The sequence below is a fragment of the Alternaria ventricosa genome, assembly GCF_023758065.1.
Source record: "Alternaria ventricosa strain BMP 2768 chromosome Unknown scaffold_11, whole genome shotgun sequence".
NCBI lineage: Eukaryota > Fungi > Ascomycota > Dothideomycetes > Pleosporales > Pleosporaceae > Alternaria > Alternaria ventricosa.
The window spans coordinates 759,720-774,340 of record NW_026055691.1 but is presented as its reverse complement, the minus strand read 5'-3'; the positions used below and the strand labels follow the sequence as shown (position 1 = coordinate 774,340).

Below are 14,621 nucleotides of genomic sequence, written 5' to 3'. Positions count from 1 at the left end.
GACATGCAGACTAACGATATGACGCATACATTCCGTTATCAGGCGCTGGATCATGACCTTTCACAGATACGAGTCTTCAGTCTGTTTCCAGCATCCGATCACCATGCGCCATTGCGAGGCAGGCTCCACACCGAACAGTTCTCGCCAACTCCGCCGGTTTACGAAGCCATTTCTTACGTTTGGGCGGAGAGGCCAGGAGAGGAATTGCTCGAGGTGAACGATAACGAATTGGTGATAACCTACAACCTTGCTTCCGTTCTGAGACGCGTACGATACACAGATCGGATACGTGATTTGTGGATAGATGCGGTGTGCATCGACCAAAGCAGTCCGAAAGAGAAGTCTCAGCAGGTCCGAAAGATGCATCAAATCTATTCATCGGCTTTTAGGGTGCTAATCTGGCTGGGTACAAAGGTGCTCTCGAAATCGATGGATTGCAATTATCAGAGACTGTGGATGAGTGACGAAGCATCGGATAGAAAAATAAATCACGTCGTGGACTATCTAGAACGCTTGCAACACCAGGGCTTTGAGGGTATTGAGAATGAAGAGTTGGAATTTAAAGTTAAAACGGAACTCTTATTCGGCTGCAAGTGGTGGGAGCGTGTCTGGACCATTCAAGAAGGTGTCGTAGCCAACGAACACTCGCTCCTGCTTTGGGGATCTCGGGAGATCTCATGGGCATGTCTTTTCAACCTAGTGGAACGTGTGAACTTGATCTATCAGGTTCGTAACTCCGATAAACTTTGGGAACATCCAGCTTCAGAGTTTGTGCGGGTCTATCGGCATTACCATAACTCTGGGACAATACCCCTGGAGGATCTTATATACGCTTCATACGGGAGATCTGCATCCGACCCTCGAGATCTCGTATACGCTCTTCTTGGTCTCGTAAAGAGACAGACTCTTGAAACTTTTGCTCCTGATTATACGCAAAGATCTACGTGGGCATTCCAGAGAGCCGTCGTCAGCGTTATCGAAGAACGGCAAGACCTCGAGTTCTTGTTGAACATTGTGCTGCGGCGATCGGAAGTGAATTGGACTGAAAAGCCTTCTTGGGCCCACGATTTCACGGAGAGTACACTCCTGTTGTCCACCCGCCTCAAGGACTACCTGTTTGACCGCTACGGCCTAGTGCACGAAGGTGCAAGCACTGGACGAAGTTTTTCTGGCGTTCAACACGACGCGCAGGCGGGTACTATCAAGATCACTGGCGCCATCGTTGGACCGGTCGCAGAATCCCAGACGATTTTTACCGATTGCTACAGCGAATTGGCCGAGGATAAGAACAATGGCATGTATTATGTTCTCTACCTCCGCCAGCACCTGAATGCATTCGTGCCATGGCTTTTACAGACACTACAAGACTTTACTTGTATCGCTCGAAGAGCATGGAGTAAACGCTTCTCACCCGGCGAGGTCAACGCGAAGGTAGATAGAGGGGACGTTTGGCGTATTGTTGTAGATGGACAAAGCATGGACGAATTGAAGCTGGGCGTCACGGATCCGAAACCCGAAGCTGTCATGGATGAATGGGCAGTCCTCCAGCGCTATTCAGCGCTCGATACCTGGCGACATATGCTTTCTCAGGAAAAGAGAGGTTTGGCCGTGGATCCAGAATCCAGCATTGCGAAGTCATTATATCGCCACATCGTAGCCATTTTTAGTACATACACACACTGGAAAGGGTGCCTTTTCACGACGACAAGCGGTTATGTTGCATCTGCGGGTATGAGAGTTCAAAGCGGTGATGTAGTGTGTATCCTCTTTGGATGTCTCCTACCACTGGTTTTGAGACCACAGGACGATGGAACGTACATCATCGTCGATGCTGCTTACGTGGAAGGAGTAATGGAGGGGGAGTTTCTCCAAGACAGATCAAGCTACACAGATACAGAGTTCGTCATCAGTTGAGTAGCTCTAGTGAAAGCTGTGGCATTCCTAGAATCTGTCTTGAGGTTTATGCCTGACACTCGGGAAGTTACCGTTGCTTGGTGTATCTCCCAACTTTTCGTAGCGTCAAGTTCTCTATATCGCGTAGCCAAAGTGCCATCGCGGCTGAGCGAAGGACAACATGGGTCTCCCCCGAATCGTGAACGCAGCGAATCATCGCAACATTGATGCGCCCGAATCTATCATTCGATTACAGCACAACTCTCATGCCGGAAAGCGGCACATAACAGATCACACCGATGACTGAACTACCCGTCGGCACGCGAACGTCCTTCAGCATCCAAGAACCGTCTCCCAGCTCATGGTCATTTCCACCTCCATCAACATCATCTTAACGTATTGTATCACAATAGTCGTCATGCGGTGGTAATAATAGCACTGTTGGCGTGCTGCAAGCTGAGGTGGTGTGTTGGACCTTACGATTGAGGACGAGGAGGTGTGGAGGCGAAGCAGGCGGTGTCGCATGCACGCCCGCCCATACACACATGAGCCATCCATTGCGGCAACAAGGGACAGTTCACGTCATCGCACCTCCATCAAAACTGTTGGTTCTATTGTTAAGCTCCAATTCACAGCTTAGCAGACATCATTGTTCTAGAAGGCTGGAAACTTGGAGTCGCACAGTCCACTTCCTAGCGTTGATAAGCTGGAAGGTCTGGAAGACCACACGGCTGAATCGACCACTACGACTGGCAGCCACTACCGGCATTCCTCCACCAACTCTGCTCGGGCCGCTGAACGGTCGACTGCCCGCCTGCATGCGTAGCATGGAACGTCTTTGCAAACGTCTGCGCAAGGGCTTTGTCCTTTCGTCAGTGATGCGTCTATCGACCGCTTTCCTGTAAGCGAGGAGATGTTGATCAGGCGATCCGTACTACACGCTAGAGGGGAAGGAAGAGCGCAGGATCGTTACCTCGTTGAGGGGTAGACGCCGTCTACGAAGGCGTGACGAAACGGGTGCGCGGCAATCCCGGCAATCACAGCGGAAGCTATCGCTAGCGGGGAGTTGGATGATGATGTTGCAGGATGCATCGAAGAAAAGTCATCATGGCTCAATGAAGGTGCGACACGAAATCTACACCGCATGTCGCGCGAGGTACTGATCGCCAATACAGCACAAGCTAGTGGTGTGTAGCAAGTCGACCCATGTACAGAGGCTTCATGTGCAGATGCTGCCTCCTACCTGGAGGCCTTGGACTTGGGCAGGGCACAGACTTACGCAGCCAGTCAAGATTGGTGTGATGCGTTCGATTCGATCATATCTCGATTCGAATCATGCAAGAGCTTGGGCCTTGCTGCATCATGCTCAGCGCATGTCTGGGGCTCAGTGGAAGATTGGAAATGCGCGCGTGCCCAACCATCATTCTGATGGTGTTCAAACCTCATCCAGAAAGCCCGCATACTGACTGAAGCCATCGTATGCAAGGGCAATGATGAGTTGAAGCTACGGTCGGTACCTGCCTCAACTCAAAGGGTCGGCAGTGTCCTATCTAGCCCCGGGCCGAACGGTGAAGCGGGTGTTGTGTCGAACAATGAACGCCCAATCAGTGAAATTCTCTGTAGTAATCTGTAAGGCCAGTCTCGAGTGTGGGGTAGTGGGTCATCTGCCAGCAGGTAGCGCAGAAGCGCGGTCAGTTCGGATTGGGAAGGCGATATAGGTGAGCTGCCCATATTTTGGACGCTTTCGGACGTATTTTCAAAAGAAACTGTACGTCTACGGCAAAGTCGCTCTACATCAGGATGTGCTTGTTGTTGGGTTCTTTTTTGGGGGTGTGAAGGACCTGTTGGGTGTCATCGTTCTTACTTGATCTTTCGCGTCTATAATATGTCATTTTGGTGTTTTCAGGTCAGCAAATGTGTCTGGACAAAGCATTTCGTGGGTGTCCAGAAGTAGACGTGATCCTTTGTTCTTCCTACGGTGTATCATGGTGTGGCCCAGAGGCGCTCTTGGCCCATCTCTCGCCAGACTGATCCTATCTACGTGCTTTCTTACCATTTTCGCGGCCCATGTTCACCCAAGACTTCCACAACGAGCTCCACGTATAGGTATGCGACTACAGCGCCAGTGACGTCGCCGTTGGAATAGATACCCTGTCATTCTCTACTACAAATGCATCCTACTCCTACAACAACTGTGCGAGGCCCTACTTTCGTACGAGACTACTCTGCGTGCATGAGTGAGCCCTCAGACTAGGCGGTTAATGCGGGTGAATTGCAGATTCTAATCTGAGAAGGGCTGCTGCGCCGGGTTGTGGCTTGCTGTGCCGCACTCTCGTTGGCTCCTCTAAGCGCTGCGGCGCGCGGAAAACTGAGAGGGCTTCCCATACGTCGATTCGAGCGGCGCACGAACCGCAATGACAGACCAGTGTCTTTTCTTTCACCGTGATTATGCTGGTCGATCCAATGATGTTGTTCCAGTGGGCATGCATTCCCAATCTCAACGCATTCTCGAGGTTGAGGTTGGGGAGATGCAGACTTTCAGCGATTACAATTTCGCTTTGCCTGATGCGGAAAAGGAAATATCGGTGTAGGGCCTGCAATCTGGATTGGTATTCCTCCATCGCCAGATCGAATCTGGAATCGTAAATCGTACGACACTAACGTCCACATACAGCGTCCAGGACACCTTCATCAGAGATCATCCTTCGATCGTGGTCAGTGCGCGGGAACATGTCTTCCTGGACGCTCACTTCTGCTTTCGCCAGAGCTCTGACAGCTTACTTAGGCATCCATCACAGGGTGAAACCCTGCTGCCATGCAGTGTGCCCGTCCATCCGGCAAGTCAGGAAGCTAGCTTGCACCGCACGTCTCTCCTCTCCACGGAATCTAACGAACCGGGCGTTTTCCGTTGACAAGCACCTGCATGTCGCCTCTCCCTGTCCTCGAGGCTGTGTGTAATCGGTGAGGGTGCCCCCAATCCTTTTCTGCGAATTAACCTGATTGGCTGTATGTGATCTTCTGACCGATATTTATTCCTTCCATGCATGTTCGATCGAGAAATGAGTTCAACTGATGCATTAGCGTGTAGTCGGATCAAGCTGTCGCACTTGTCGATGATTGCCGTGCTGGAAAGACTCGGTAGGCGCAACGAAAGACGCTGAATTCTAACCTCGGTGTTGGGGGCCGGATAACGAGTAATGCTAAGCGAGGCGCTTCATCAGGCATTGTTCGACTGGTCGTTAGGTGAGCGTGTCTTCCGTTTTGGGCCCTTCAGGTGTCACACCTAGGAGAGTCAAGGCTGCGGCAAGATAGCAGGGTGTTCATTAAGATTTTGTAGTCATTCATACAGCTGTGCGCGCTAAGGAGATCTATGAACAGTAGAGAATTAGAAGAAATGATACAGAAGCATGCCGAAGCACGATGATGACTTGCCTCCCCAGCGCCAGGTACCCTCAAAAAGTAAAGTAAAATAACAAGAAGAAATCATGTAAACATCATCTACAGTGACAAGAAGCACACTGCTTTCAATCAAAGCTTCGCTCTCATGTTCCTCTCTTTCAGCAGGTTCAGTTTCATCTTGAGACGTCTGATGAGTGGCCGTTCCTTGGGACCTAGAATTGCCTTCAACTCAGGAATGCTCATCTTATTGTTCTTCCCTGCTCTGCCTCCACGGTTCACATGCGTCCAGTAGTGATCGCGAAGGTTGTCGCCCCTAGAGAAGGTCTTAGGGCACACTTTGCAGAAGTGGCAGCTGTCATCGCCATGGACGGTCCTGACGTGGCGTCGAAGGTGTTCGGGACGTTGGAATTTCTTTGGGCATGGAACTCCAGGATGGTCCTTGTCGTCCAAAGGACATTGCCAGTGCCTTACGTCAAGCGTGTGGTGGAGGGGGTACGAAGCCGGATTCTCGCCCCATTTCCCGAGCTTCATGACGTTGGCATTCGCTCCAGACCGCCGGGAGGTTGAGTATGACGATCCGTGCAGCGAGGCATCATCATCGGTCTCTGATTCTTCGGATTCTGAGTCGCTTTCCTTGTCACTGAGTCCAGTGTCGCTAGCCAGCTCCTTTTTCAAGGGCCCTGGGTTAGCAACCCTGGTAGTAGAGAAGGGAGCTGGAGCATGGTAGGGAATGTAAGCCGGCGCTACTGAAGGGCCAGAGTGAGGAACGTATTGCTGAACCGGTTGTAGTGACATTTGCTCGCAGGCTGGACCACCGTGGTAAGGCAGCGAGAACTGTTGCGAGCCCCATGTGGGAAGATCAGGGTAACTCGGTCTCCAGACATGTTCTGGTTCTCCTGCCCAAGCCTCGTGGTTAGCCGGTGAACGAACGTGATGGAACGCCGGGCTTTCGATGGTGTCGTACATCGGCATGCCGGTGTAAGGTGGTGTGGGAACGCTCTCGTTGTGGCTTATCGAAGAACTTGTGGACATTGGACTGCCACAGCCTGGTCCCTCGAGTAGCCATGGATCGAAGGCGTCTATTGGAGCGCTCAATGATCGTGTAGTTGATGTCTCGCGGGCAAGGTGGTGGAAAGCCATTCGTTCATCGTACGATCCGTTACCATGCTTCATGGGGATAGGCTCATGCGAATCACATCGGGAGAGATCCTGTGATCCAGGATAATCCACCACGTATTGGTAAGGGCTCGAAGTGAAGGACTGGACACGTCGTTGCTCCATAATGGCGAGGTAAGACTAATGCTCCGTCAGTGATGCTTACAAGCGTCGAGTACATAGACATACTGTGTGTGTGTTTATGATATGAATAAGCAAAGAACAATGTGAGAGTCGTATAAAGGCAAGAGTATGGCAGAGTGCTTGCTGAGTGTGAGACCTGAGGTTGATTGTTACACTGGCAGGACAGCACCAATATAATATAGATCAGATGCAATAGTGAGCTCTCAACCATGCCACAGGCTCCGAGGAGTATTTTCATAGGGTTCAGCAGAGAAAGGAATGCTAACGATCGGTGAAAACGACAGACCCAGCACGTTGGTACCTGAGCGACTTGGCGTATTCGATGCCAGCATGCCGCGGCGTGCGTGCACAGCCTGACCGCGAACGAACAACGGCTCGAGCTAGCATGGGTAGACGAACTAGTGTACGGCGTAGTTCGAGCACTTGAATCTTGCACGCATCGGGCTTTGTTAGACGACCGAAGTTTTGCAGGTATGTACCCTGGTCACAAAGTGCCTCATGTTTTTCTTGATGACTGCTCTTCATCGAAATTCAGTATCCTGATTAGGGCTCCCTCCGACAGACGCACGCTTCCAAGGTGGTGGTTGATGGGCACCCTGCCAAATGTGTACAGCAAGCAGCAGGGGCTAAGCTTTCAGTTGGCCACGAAGATCCATCTGATCAGGGTCTCGATGTGGGTGTGGTGCGCTCGCCTGGTGGCTTCTGCTCAGCCGTTATTTAGCGTGGGGCAGCGTCAGATACGTGCTTTGACGTGTGGCAAAGATGGTTCGAGCGCCAGAGTGCGTATGTTGTATACAGCTAACCGTGGTGAGTCCTGAGGAATGCAGAAGACGCACGCCTGTGACGAAGATAGAAGTGTTGGGTTTGACAGCGTTACTGGTCGCTGCTGCAGGGACCTACCGTCGCTTACCAGTTGGGGTAGACGAACCTGGGCTTCCTGCATTGAAGACCGTGCTCAACCCAAGCTCTTTGATGCTGCGGCGAACTTGTTTCAAAGGCGTATGCTACAGCCACACATACTATTTGCAACTCCACCTATTCAAGATGGTGTTAGAAACTAACGCTCACCACGATAGCTGGCGTCAGTGGTCAACGTGGGAGTGTCTGGTCCTCTGCATCTCTCGAGCTGGTTGGTATCTCACCAATGTGCTGTACTATGATTAAACCCTGGTCGTGACCAGAAATATGTTGAGTCCCAAAAGGTGTGAAAATGCAGCTGTCTGAACTGAATTGAGCAGTAGCCGCGAAGCCATAAGCGCTCTTGCTAAGATGTTTGGCCCGTTCGAGTTAGGAACCTGTAGAGTCAACGCAAATGATCCTATATTTTGGATCGCTATGAGCTACAACCTGGCAGTCCCATGAGACACAGTTTGTGAGATACATGTCTCCATCGTAGTTCCGACCTGAAAGGAATCACTGCAATCTTGCATAAGGTGACGATGCGATACGAGCTGCAATGCGGCACGGTTTGGGGGCTCCATCATCGTAGCGGAGATCGTTTCGAGTCAGCAGCCGATCGACACTTTACAAACCCATCTTGATCTCATCTTCAGTCGTGGAAGCCCAACTGAGCGGCGTATTGGCCGCCTTTTCCTTGGGCTACAACAGGGAATCGAGGTTATCGACGTACGTTGTGTGCGAAATGAACCAGCCAGGTTCAGCTAGATTGTGTACATGGTTCCCACAACTTGTCAGCTTGTGGCCTAGAGTTTGAGTAGCGGACCAAACTACAAAGACTGTAAAAGCGGGAGCAGTGGGTCTTTGGGCTTGGATGACATCCAGCCCCAAATATCGTATCGAAGGACCCAGTACCAAGTTGGTAATTTCGAGCGAATGCAAAAAATTGGTCTGAGCAGCCGCGGGGGAAGCGCGTGCCGCAGGTAGACTAAGGTTAGCTCCCTGAGTCGTCAGCCGAAAGACTATACCCTGGACGTGACGGTGAGTCGACCAGCTTGAGTGGTCGATTATTCGAGACGATCATGCATCCTCCGCCACTCACAGGTGTTTGAGCTGACGGCATTCCAAAGGAGCGCGGCTCGTGTGTTGACACTCGCGAGAGGCGGTAGCCTCATCACTGACCAGCGAACGCCACGCATAAACCGGCCCATCACGTGTGTGGGCTGCTCTAGATTTGATGCGAGCGTTTGACTGCGCTCTCCACCTTCCGCTTCTAGCAAGAACGATAAGACGATATCTCCGTTGACGCTAACGGGAATTATTCGAGGGGAATGCATCGACAGATGGATTGGCATGGTGCAGCCGAATCTCCCGTTGTGGTAGGGCCAGGTTGAGCCATCCCCTGCGAGGCGTGATGGATTCGTGCGCTTTAGAGGCTCCTCCCACACGGATTAAGCATAGATGTTAATCGACGACATGACTGGTTGTTGTCCGGGCTGGTTGTCCATCGAATAGGCGATGTGCAGTAGCAGCGAGATGAACTTGTTGGTCAGTGACTTTACTTGGTCGGTCTTGAGCAGTACCTGAGCACGGGAGACTAGCAGTGTATCGGTACCAACGAGAAATGACGCGCGGTGCTGTGACACCGGAGGGGTACAGAGTCCGTTCGGAATAGCTCCGTGGTTTAGCGTGTATACACCTGCGTATCTGAGAAGATTCCCAAGTATTCGGATGTGCCGCATGACTACATGGATAGCTTGTCAGCATCTAGTCATGACTCGTCTTGAAGATACAAGGCAAAGCGAAGTCTTGGAGGCTGTCCCCAAGCCATCAGACGCAACCGAAGCCACGAGCTCCTTACCCCCGCATTGATACCAGCCAGTGCGGAATGCTGAAGAATGCACTGTCTGTTACCGCATCCCCGACAAGACAGTTTTATCCCCGCTGCACATCATCGCGTGACAGTCCAGGATTGGTTGGTGATGTGACGTGATGGTCAGAGCTGCATACGCGCGCTTAAATGAAGGATCGCGACTTCGTGACGAAGTTGAGGCCGAAATCTCGCTTCGCTGCAGCAAACCTGAGTTGGTTGAAATCGATCTCAGTAGGAGCTGTTGCTGCTAATTGATCCAGATAGGGTAGATAGAGCGATTGGCGACGTGATCGCGATGATGGGGAAGACGGAGGCTCCGAGTGAGATTAGCGGAAGGCTGGGGTACGGTACCAGATGGCCTAACAATGCCAAGCACACTAGCCTCAAATGGAAAGGACCTCTTCCCACGCAACAATCCAGGGATCTGGCTGTGCGCACCACCGGAGCTGTTCCCACCGGCTGATCTTTCTGTTCGCATTCCGTCACGCGGCATGCGCGTTTCCAAGGTAGATTTTGACTTGACACTCTAAGCGCAGCCTATAGGGGTCCGTTAGTGCTACATGGCATGGCTGATGTACCAGATCTCAGGACTTCGTCAAGATAGAGTGCTCTTAAATTCCGTCCGCGACGTCGTTGAGAAGGCGGCGGTACCACTATAGAGACGTCTAGTGTCTCGCACGAGTGAGTGCTACATGACGATGCGGGCGGCTCAGCATAGCTCTCGATCGAGCTGAGCAGCGTGATCAACATCCCCCTTTACTGTTCGTACATGTACTACTTGACTCGATTCGCATGCAGCAATCCTCTGTGACTCATGGTCAATTGCAGCACTCTGGCAACATGCATCAATCAGCTTTGCTTGTTCCTTAAACACATGAGCCCAGATTGGTACCGGCCTTGGAACTGAGCGATTTACTGCGCAACCCCAACATTAGTGAACCCTTGAGTCAAAGGTCATAGATTTGTAATTACCACCAGGTGTTTCTTGAGTTGATTGGGAGTTTATCAGCTTGGTCATTGAACACGACAATACTGGCGCGATATCGACGTCAGCATCATCGAGAGAAATCGGATTCCTGAAGTGCACATCTGTTTGCGATGGCTATCTATCTCTTCTCTATCCCAAGCTTTTGAACTATGCCGCTATCAGCGCTCATTCCTACTCAAAAAGATGTTCATTCCAAGTCTTCCCAGATTTCCAGCAGTCAGCAAAAAGCAATACTACCGCAAACCCTTCACGGTCTCATTACCATCTACACGTTCTCGTCCCAAATTCTACCCAAGATTCAAGCGCAAAACACACGAGACGACGTTACATCAAGGGCGCAACAAAGACAGTTAGGTACGTGCCCACCTACTACCAAAACATGACTTCGTTACGAACTCGAACCCAACGCCGCGCACGAGGGCCCGCCCGTACCGTCCGTCGCGTCGCGTCGCATCGCCTGTAGCCGCCTTCCGCTCCGCTCCACCGTTCACTCGCAGATCGCGACGCCCAGCGAACCTTTATACGAGGGGGTAGCGCCGAGAGAAGGGCCGATGAAGACACGAGGAACGCGACCGTTGGAGAAGGGCAGATGGCTTGGCGAACACCAGCGCGGTTTCGTTGTTTGCTGCGACGAGCTCGTGTGATAACGGTTGAGAGGCGTGTGGTTTTGTCAGGGCCGTTGAGAATTCTGGCGTGAGGCTCATACACTTTGCCCGAGGAAACTGCTACCTTTTCATAGCACCACAGAGATGAGCACAAGTACAAATCCACACTTAACAGGAATCGCAGCGACGTATCCATGAAGTTGATCTAATCTCATTGACTCTAGGTAAAAATGTATAAGCGTCTCTATAACCTCATCGCGCCCCAGCCCCCATCCCAACGCCATTTCTCCTCGCATGGATAACAGCACAAAGACACCGCCCTACAGCTTCCAAATCACCCAGAAGCGTGACGTGTCCGCGGTCACTCGAGACGACACCGCCCCGAACCACACTATAACCAGTTGGCACCATAGCCGCACGAGCGAGCACCACGCCGTCGCCGCTCGCAAAGGCAAGCTCATCGTATACGTCTGCGCGTTTGATGGCTTCTTTGCTTTCTACCTTTGCGCCATATACTGTTGGTGTGGACTTGCCGTAGATGAGTGCGATGGGTGGGTATGCGTTCGACGCTGTGTGTTCGGGGCGGTGATCGAGTTCTTGTTTGAAGGCTTTGACTTCAGCGAGGGTTCGCGCGAGATACTCCACGGCTTTGTCGTAAGGGATCGTAACATCGGTCGCGGGGTTTGGCTCTTTGGAGGTCTCGATGTTGTGTTCGTGGCCCATCTGTGGTCCCATGCCTGCTTGTTCGGCGCTTCCTTCTGTGACATTGTTCGCGGCGTTACGAGCTACGTCGGCTGCGTCTTTCGCGGTACTGCTTTTGCGAGTGGAGAAGGTTGGGAGTGATGAGGAGACGGCGTTCATCAGGCCACTAACGCTGAAGTTGCTGTCTTTGGGTTGTTCGGGGCGGGGCAGAGGTGCTGCTATACATGGTGAGAGACGGTGTTCTTTCCAGGTATTGACGTCGAAGAAGTCTACAGGATACTCTTCCTTTGTGCGCTTGTTGATGAAGCACTTTCCATCGAGAGGCAGAAGAGCGTAGGATGTGCGAATGCTGAAGTTTACTTGTGCGGTGAGCACGCGTGAGGAGAAGAGGACATCGTCGCCGTTACGGAATGGACCTAGGATATTCACGCAGCGTTGAGGTACACCAGCATATACAACACCAGCTACTAGATCAGGACGCTGGTTGATAGCATGACGCGTGATCAAGCCGCCTAATGAGTGGGCGACGATGACGGCACCACGCTTTTCTGGAGGAACGCCTGGCTGATTGCAGGGCAGCGACTCCAAGAATTGTATCATCCGCCGACTTAGGAAGTGCGGAGACAGCCGCCAGTCATAACCGTAGTTGTGGACCCTGAGTTTACCATCCTTGACATTATCGCATGCATTCAGACGCTTGAACAGGCGCTTGGCTATATCGACCGGACCGATATGGGTCAGCATGCCGCTGGGTATAATACTCTCTTCCATGCACTCATCGGCATCTGGGTCCAAAGGTACCTCCAAGTCTACCTTGCGTAGGTTCAACCCGACTTTTATAGGCACCCAAAGCTGCCGATGAGGCGGTTCTGCTGAGCGCAGGATGGAACCTCGATAGCCTCCCAGCACGACCAAGTCACCCTCCAGCTCCTGCAGAGCTTGTGTGAAGTATGGATGCGGCTCAAACTCGCTATCCCCACCCTTTGACGGCAGGCGCTTCTTCCTTGTCGAGTCGCGACGTGCTGCCGATGCAGGCTCGTTTGCGCGGATGTTGTCGGTTTCACGGAGTCTAGACGCTATACTGGCATTGCGGGTTCTGAATATCTCGCTGCTGGACGATAGGTTGAAGTTTGGGAACGAAGGGCTTGGTAGCTTGAAATTCGAGTCTTGCCAGCTGTCTCTGAGGGCCTTCAGCCTACTGTTGACCTGCTCTTGTACACTCTCAAAACGTGTGTCGTCACCGAGTGACGATGCAAAGGATCTTGTTCGGTATACGAGCAAAGAGCCCTCGGAATTGGACCGCCGTAACTTAGGCGCCGGTCGCTCGCTCGATATCTTAGGGGACGGTTGAAGGGTATCGGTGCTCTCGTCACTGAACTCGCGCTGGGGTATAGGAGCGGTATTGGGTTGTTGTGGCACCTGTACGAGGCTCCTCGATGCGCTCCTCGACTCTTGGGGTGTGGAGTGGCTGGCACCATCCTGCTGTGGTATGTCTCGGGCTGGTCCACTGCTGGCGAAGGTATCTCTCCTCCGTCTGTCAGAGGTACGTGGCTTCTCCGTATCGAGCGAGAGTGCTGACAGGCTCGGTAGCGAAAAGTGCATGTCTTTGTAGGATTTGGTGATAGACGTGGGCAGGTTGAAGGGCATGTATTTGCGCATCGTGTCCCCCATGGAGCCGCTCGAGGATGCCCGCCGTCTCCCAATCTGTAGGTGGTCGCGAAGTATAGCTCGGTGATCGCCCGCCTTCTCCTTGTGGAATGTCTTCGGACCTGCTCGCCATGGCGAAGGCAGTCGCGTTCGAGTGTCGGATTGTCGCTCGCGGTCGTCATTGCTCGATGTGTGCGTGGGTTTCGGCCTCACGTCAGCTTTCTGAACATCTTTGCTCGGTTCTGGACGCGGTGTCGTCTTTCTCAGTTCCGGTGTGGCATCGGTAGCTTCCTGCCAGCCCTCAAAAAAGGCCCCGTCTTCCGTGTCCTCTAGGGCAGCAGCCTTTTCCGCAGCCGGCGTTTTCGGCGAAGTCAGACGCGTTTGCTGCTTTCCTATGCTGACTCCAATTGCTGACTGGGCTGTCTCGAGCCCAAACGCGCTTTCCTCCGGCGACTCGTCTTCGGAGGGTGTGAGGTCATCGTCGACGATAGAGGCGAATTGTATGTCGGCGAGGGCACTTTGGCGACGCTGGTGGTGGGTAGGGGCTATGGATGTCTCTGCCATGGCAGGCTAGCCGTAGGAATTGGTAGGTGTCTGGGCTGCAAAAGTGGCCCGAAAGTTGGCGTTGTCATGTTTACGGTACATGCTCCTCCCGCAGTGTGGCAGTGTCAGCTTTCCGCCCGCTGCCGAAAGCAGCGACAATCATGGCCGACCATCCCAGTCGTCCGACCCAGCTTCATCTCAATATCAAGGACGGACGAGCGACGGTCTATTGTAGGCGACAACGGTGCAATGACGGCAAGCGCGACGCATATATTAGCCAGGACAAACGTCACGTTCAAGGGCGTGTCATATCGATCGCGTCACGCCAGCCTACGCGCCACGACGCCACGTTTCGTCCTTAGTCAGCTTTTCACATGACGAATCACCCCTCATCCTTTGCAAACCATCCCGAGGCAGCGGCTCACCACCGCACATTCGTTATCAGCAATCTCAATCTCCATCCTTCGTTATCGTTGTATATTGACACGCGAGCGCATTTTCCAGTGCGATAGCTGCGGTTCTTCTGTTTCCGGAGAACTGCACGCAAGATGCGGACTCTCCTACCTTACCACATACCCACGGCTTATCAGGCTTCGTAAAGTATTTCTTCATAAAAGATCTAATGGCTTCGAAGCTCCTCGCGAAGCCGTCTTCCAAGATCTATGGAAAATCTTAGCATGCGGCTCCGCGTCCTCCCGCTGATGCATGCAATCTAGGCTTCCGAGCCCGAGGTCGGATCGCACTCAGGAACAAGTCAGCCGATCTCCATCAGACC

General features: G+C 52.5%; 2 protein-coding genes across 2 annotated transcripts; both read right to left on the bottom strand.

The window, feature by feature from the left end:
• Positions 1-5,421: 5,421 nt before the first annotated feature.
• On the bottom strand, positions 5,422-6,324 carry J4E93_006751 (uncharacterized protein; the record flags this gene model as incomplete). Its single annotated transcript, XM_049344662.1, has 1 exon — positions 5,422-6,324. One exon carries the CDS (start codon positions 6,322-6,324, stop codon positions 5,422-5,424), a length of 903 nt encoding a protein of 300 aa, XP_049198316.1.
• A 4,882-nt stretch (positions 6,325-11,206) lies between these two features.
• On the bottom strand, positions 11,207-13,867 carry J4E93_006750 (uncharacterized protein; the record flags this gene model as incomplete). The annotated part of the gene is made up of 1 exon (XM_049344661.1): positions 11,207-13,867. One exon carries the CDS (start codon positions 13,865-13,867, stop codon positions 11,207-11,209), a length of 2,661 nt encoding a protein of 886 aa, XP_049198315.1.
• Between the last annotated feature and the right edge of the window lie 754 nt (positions 13,868-14,621).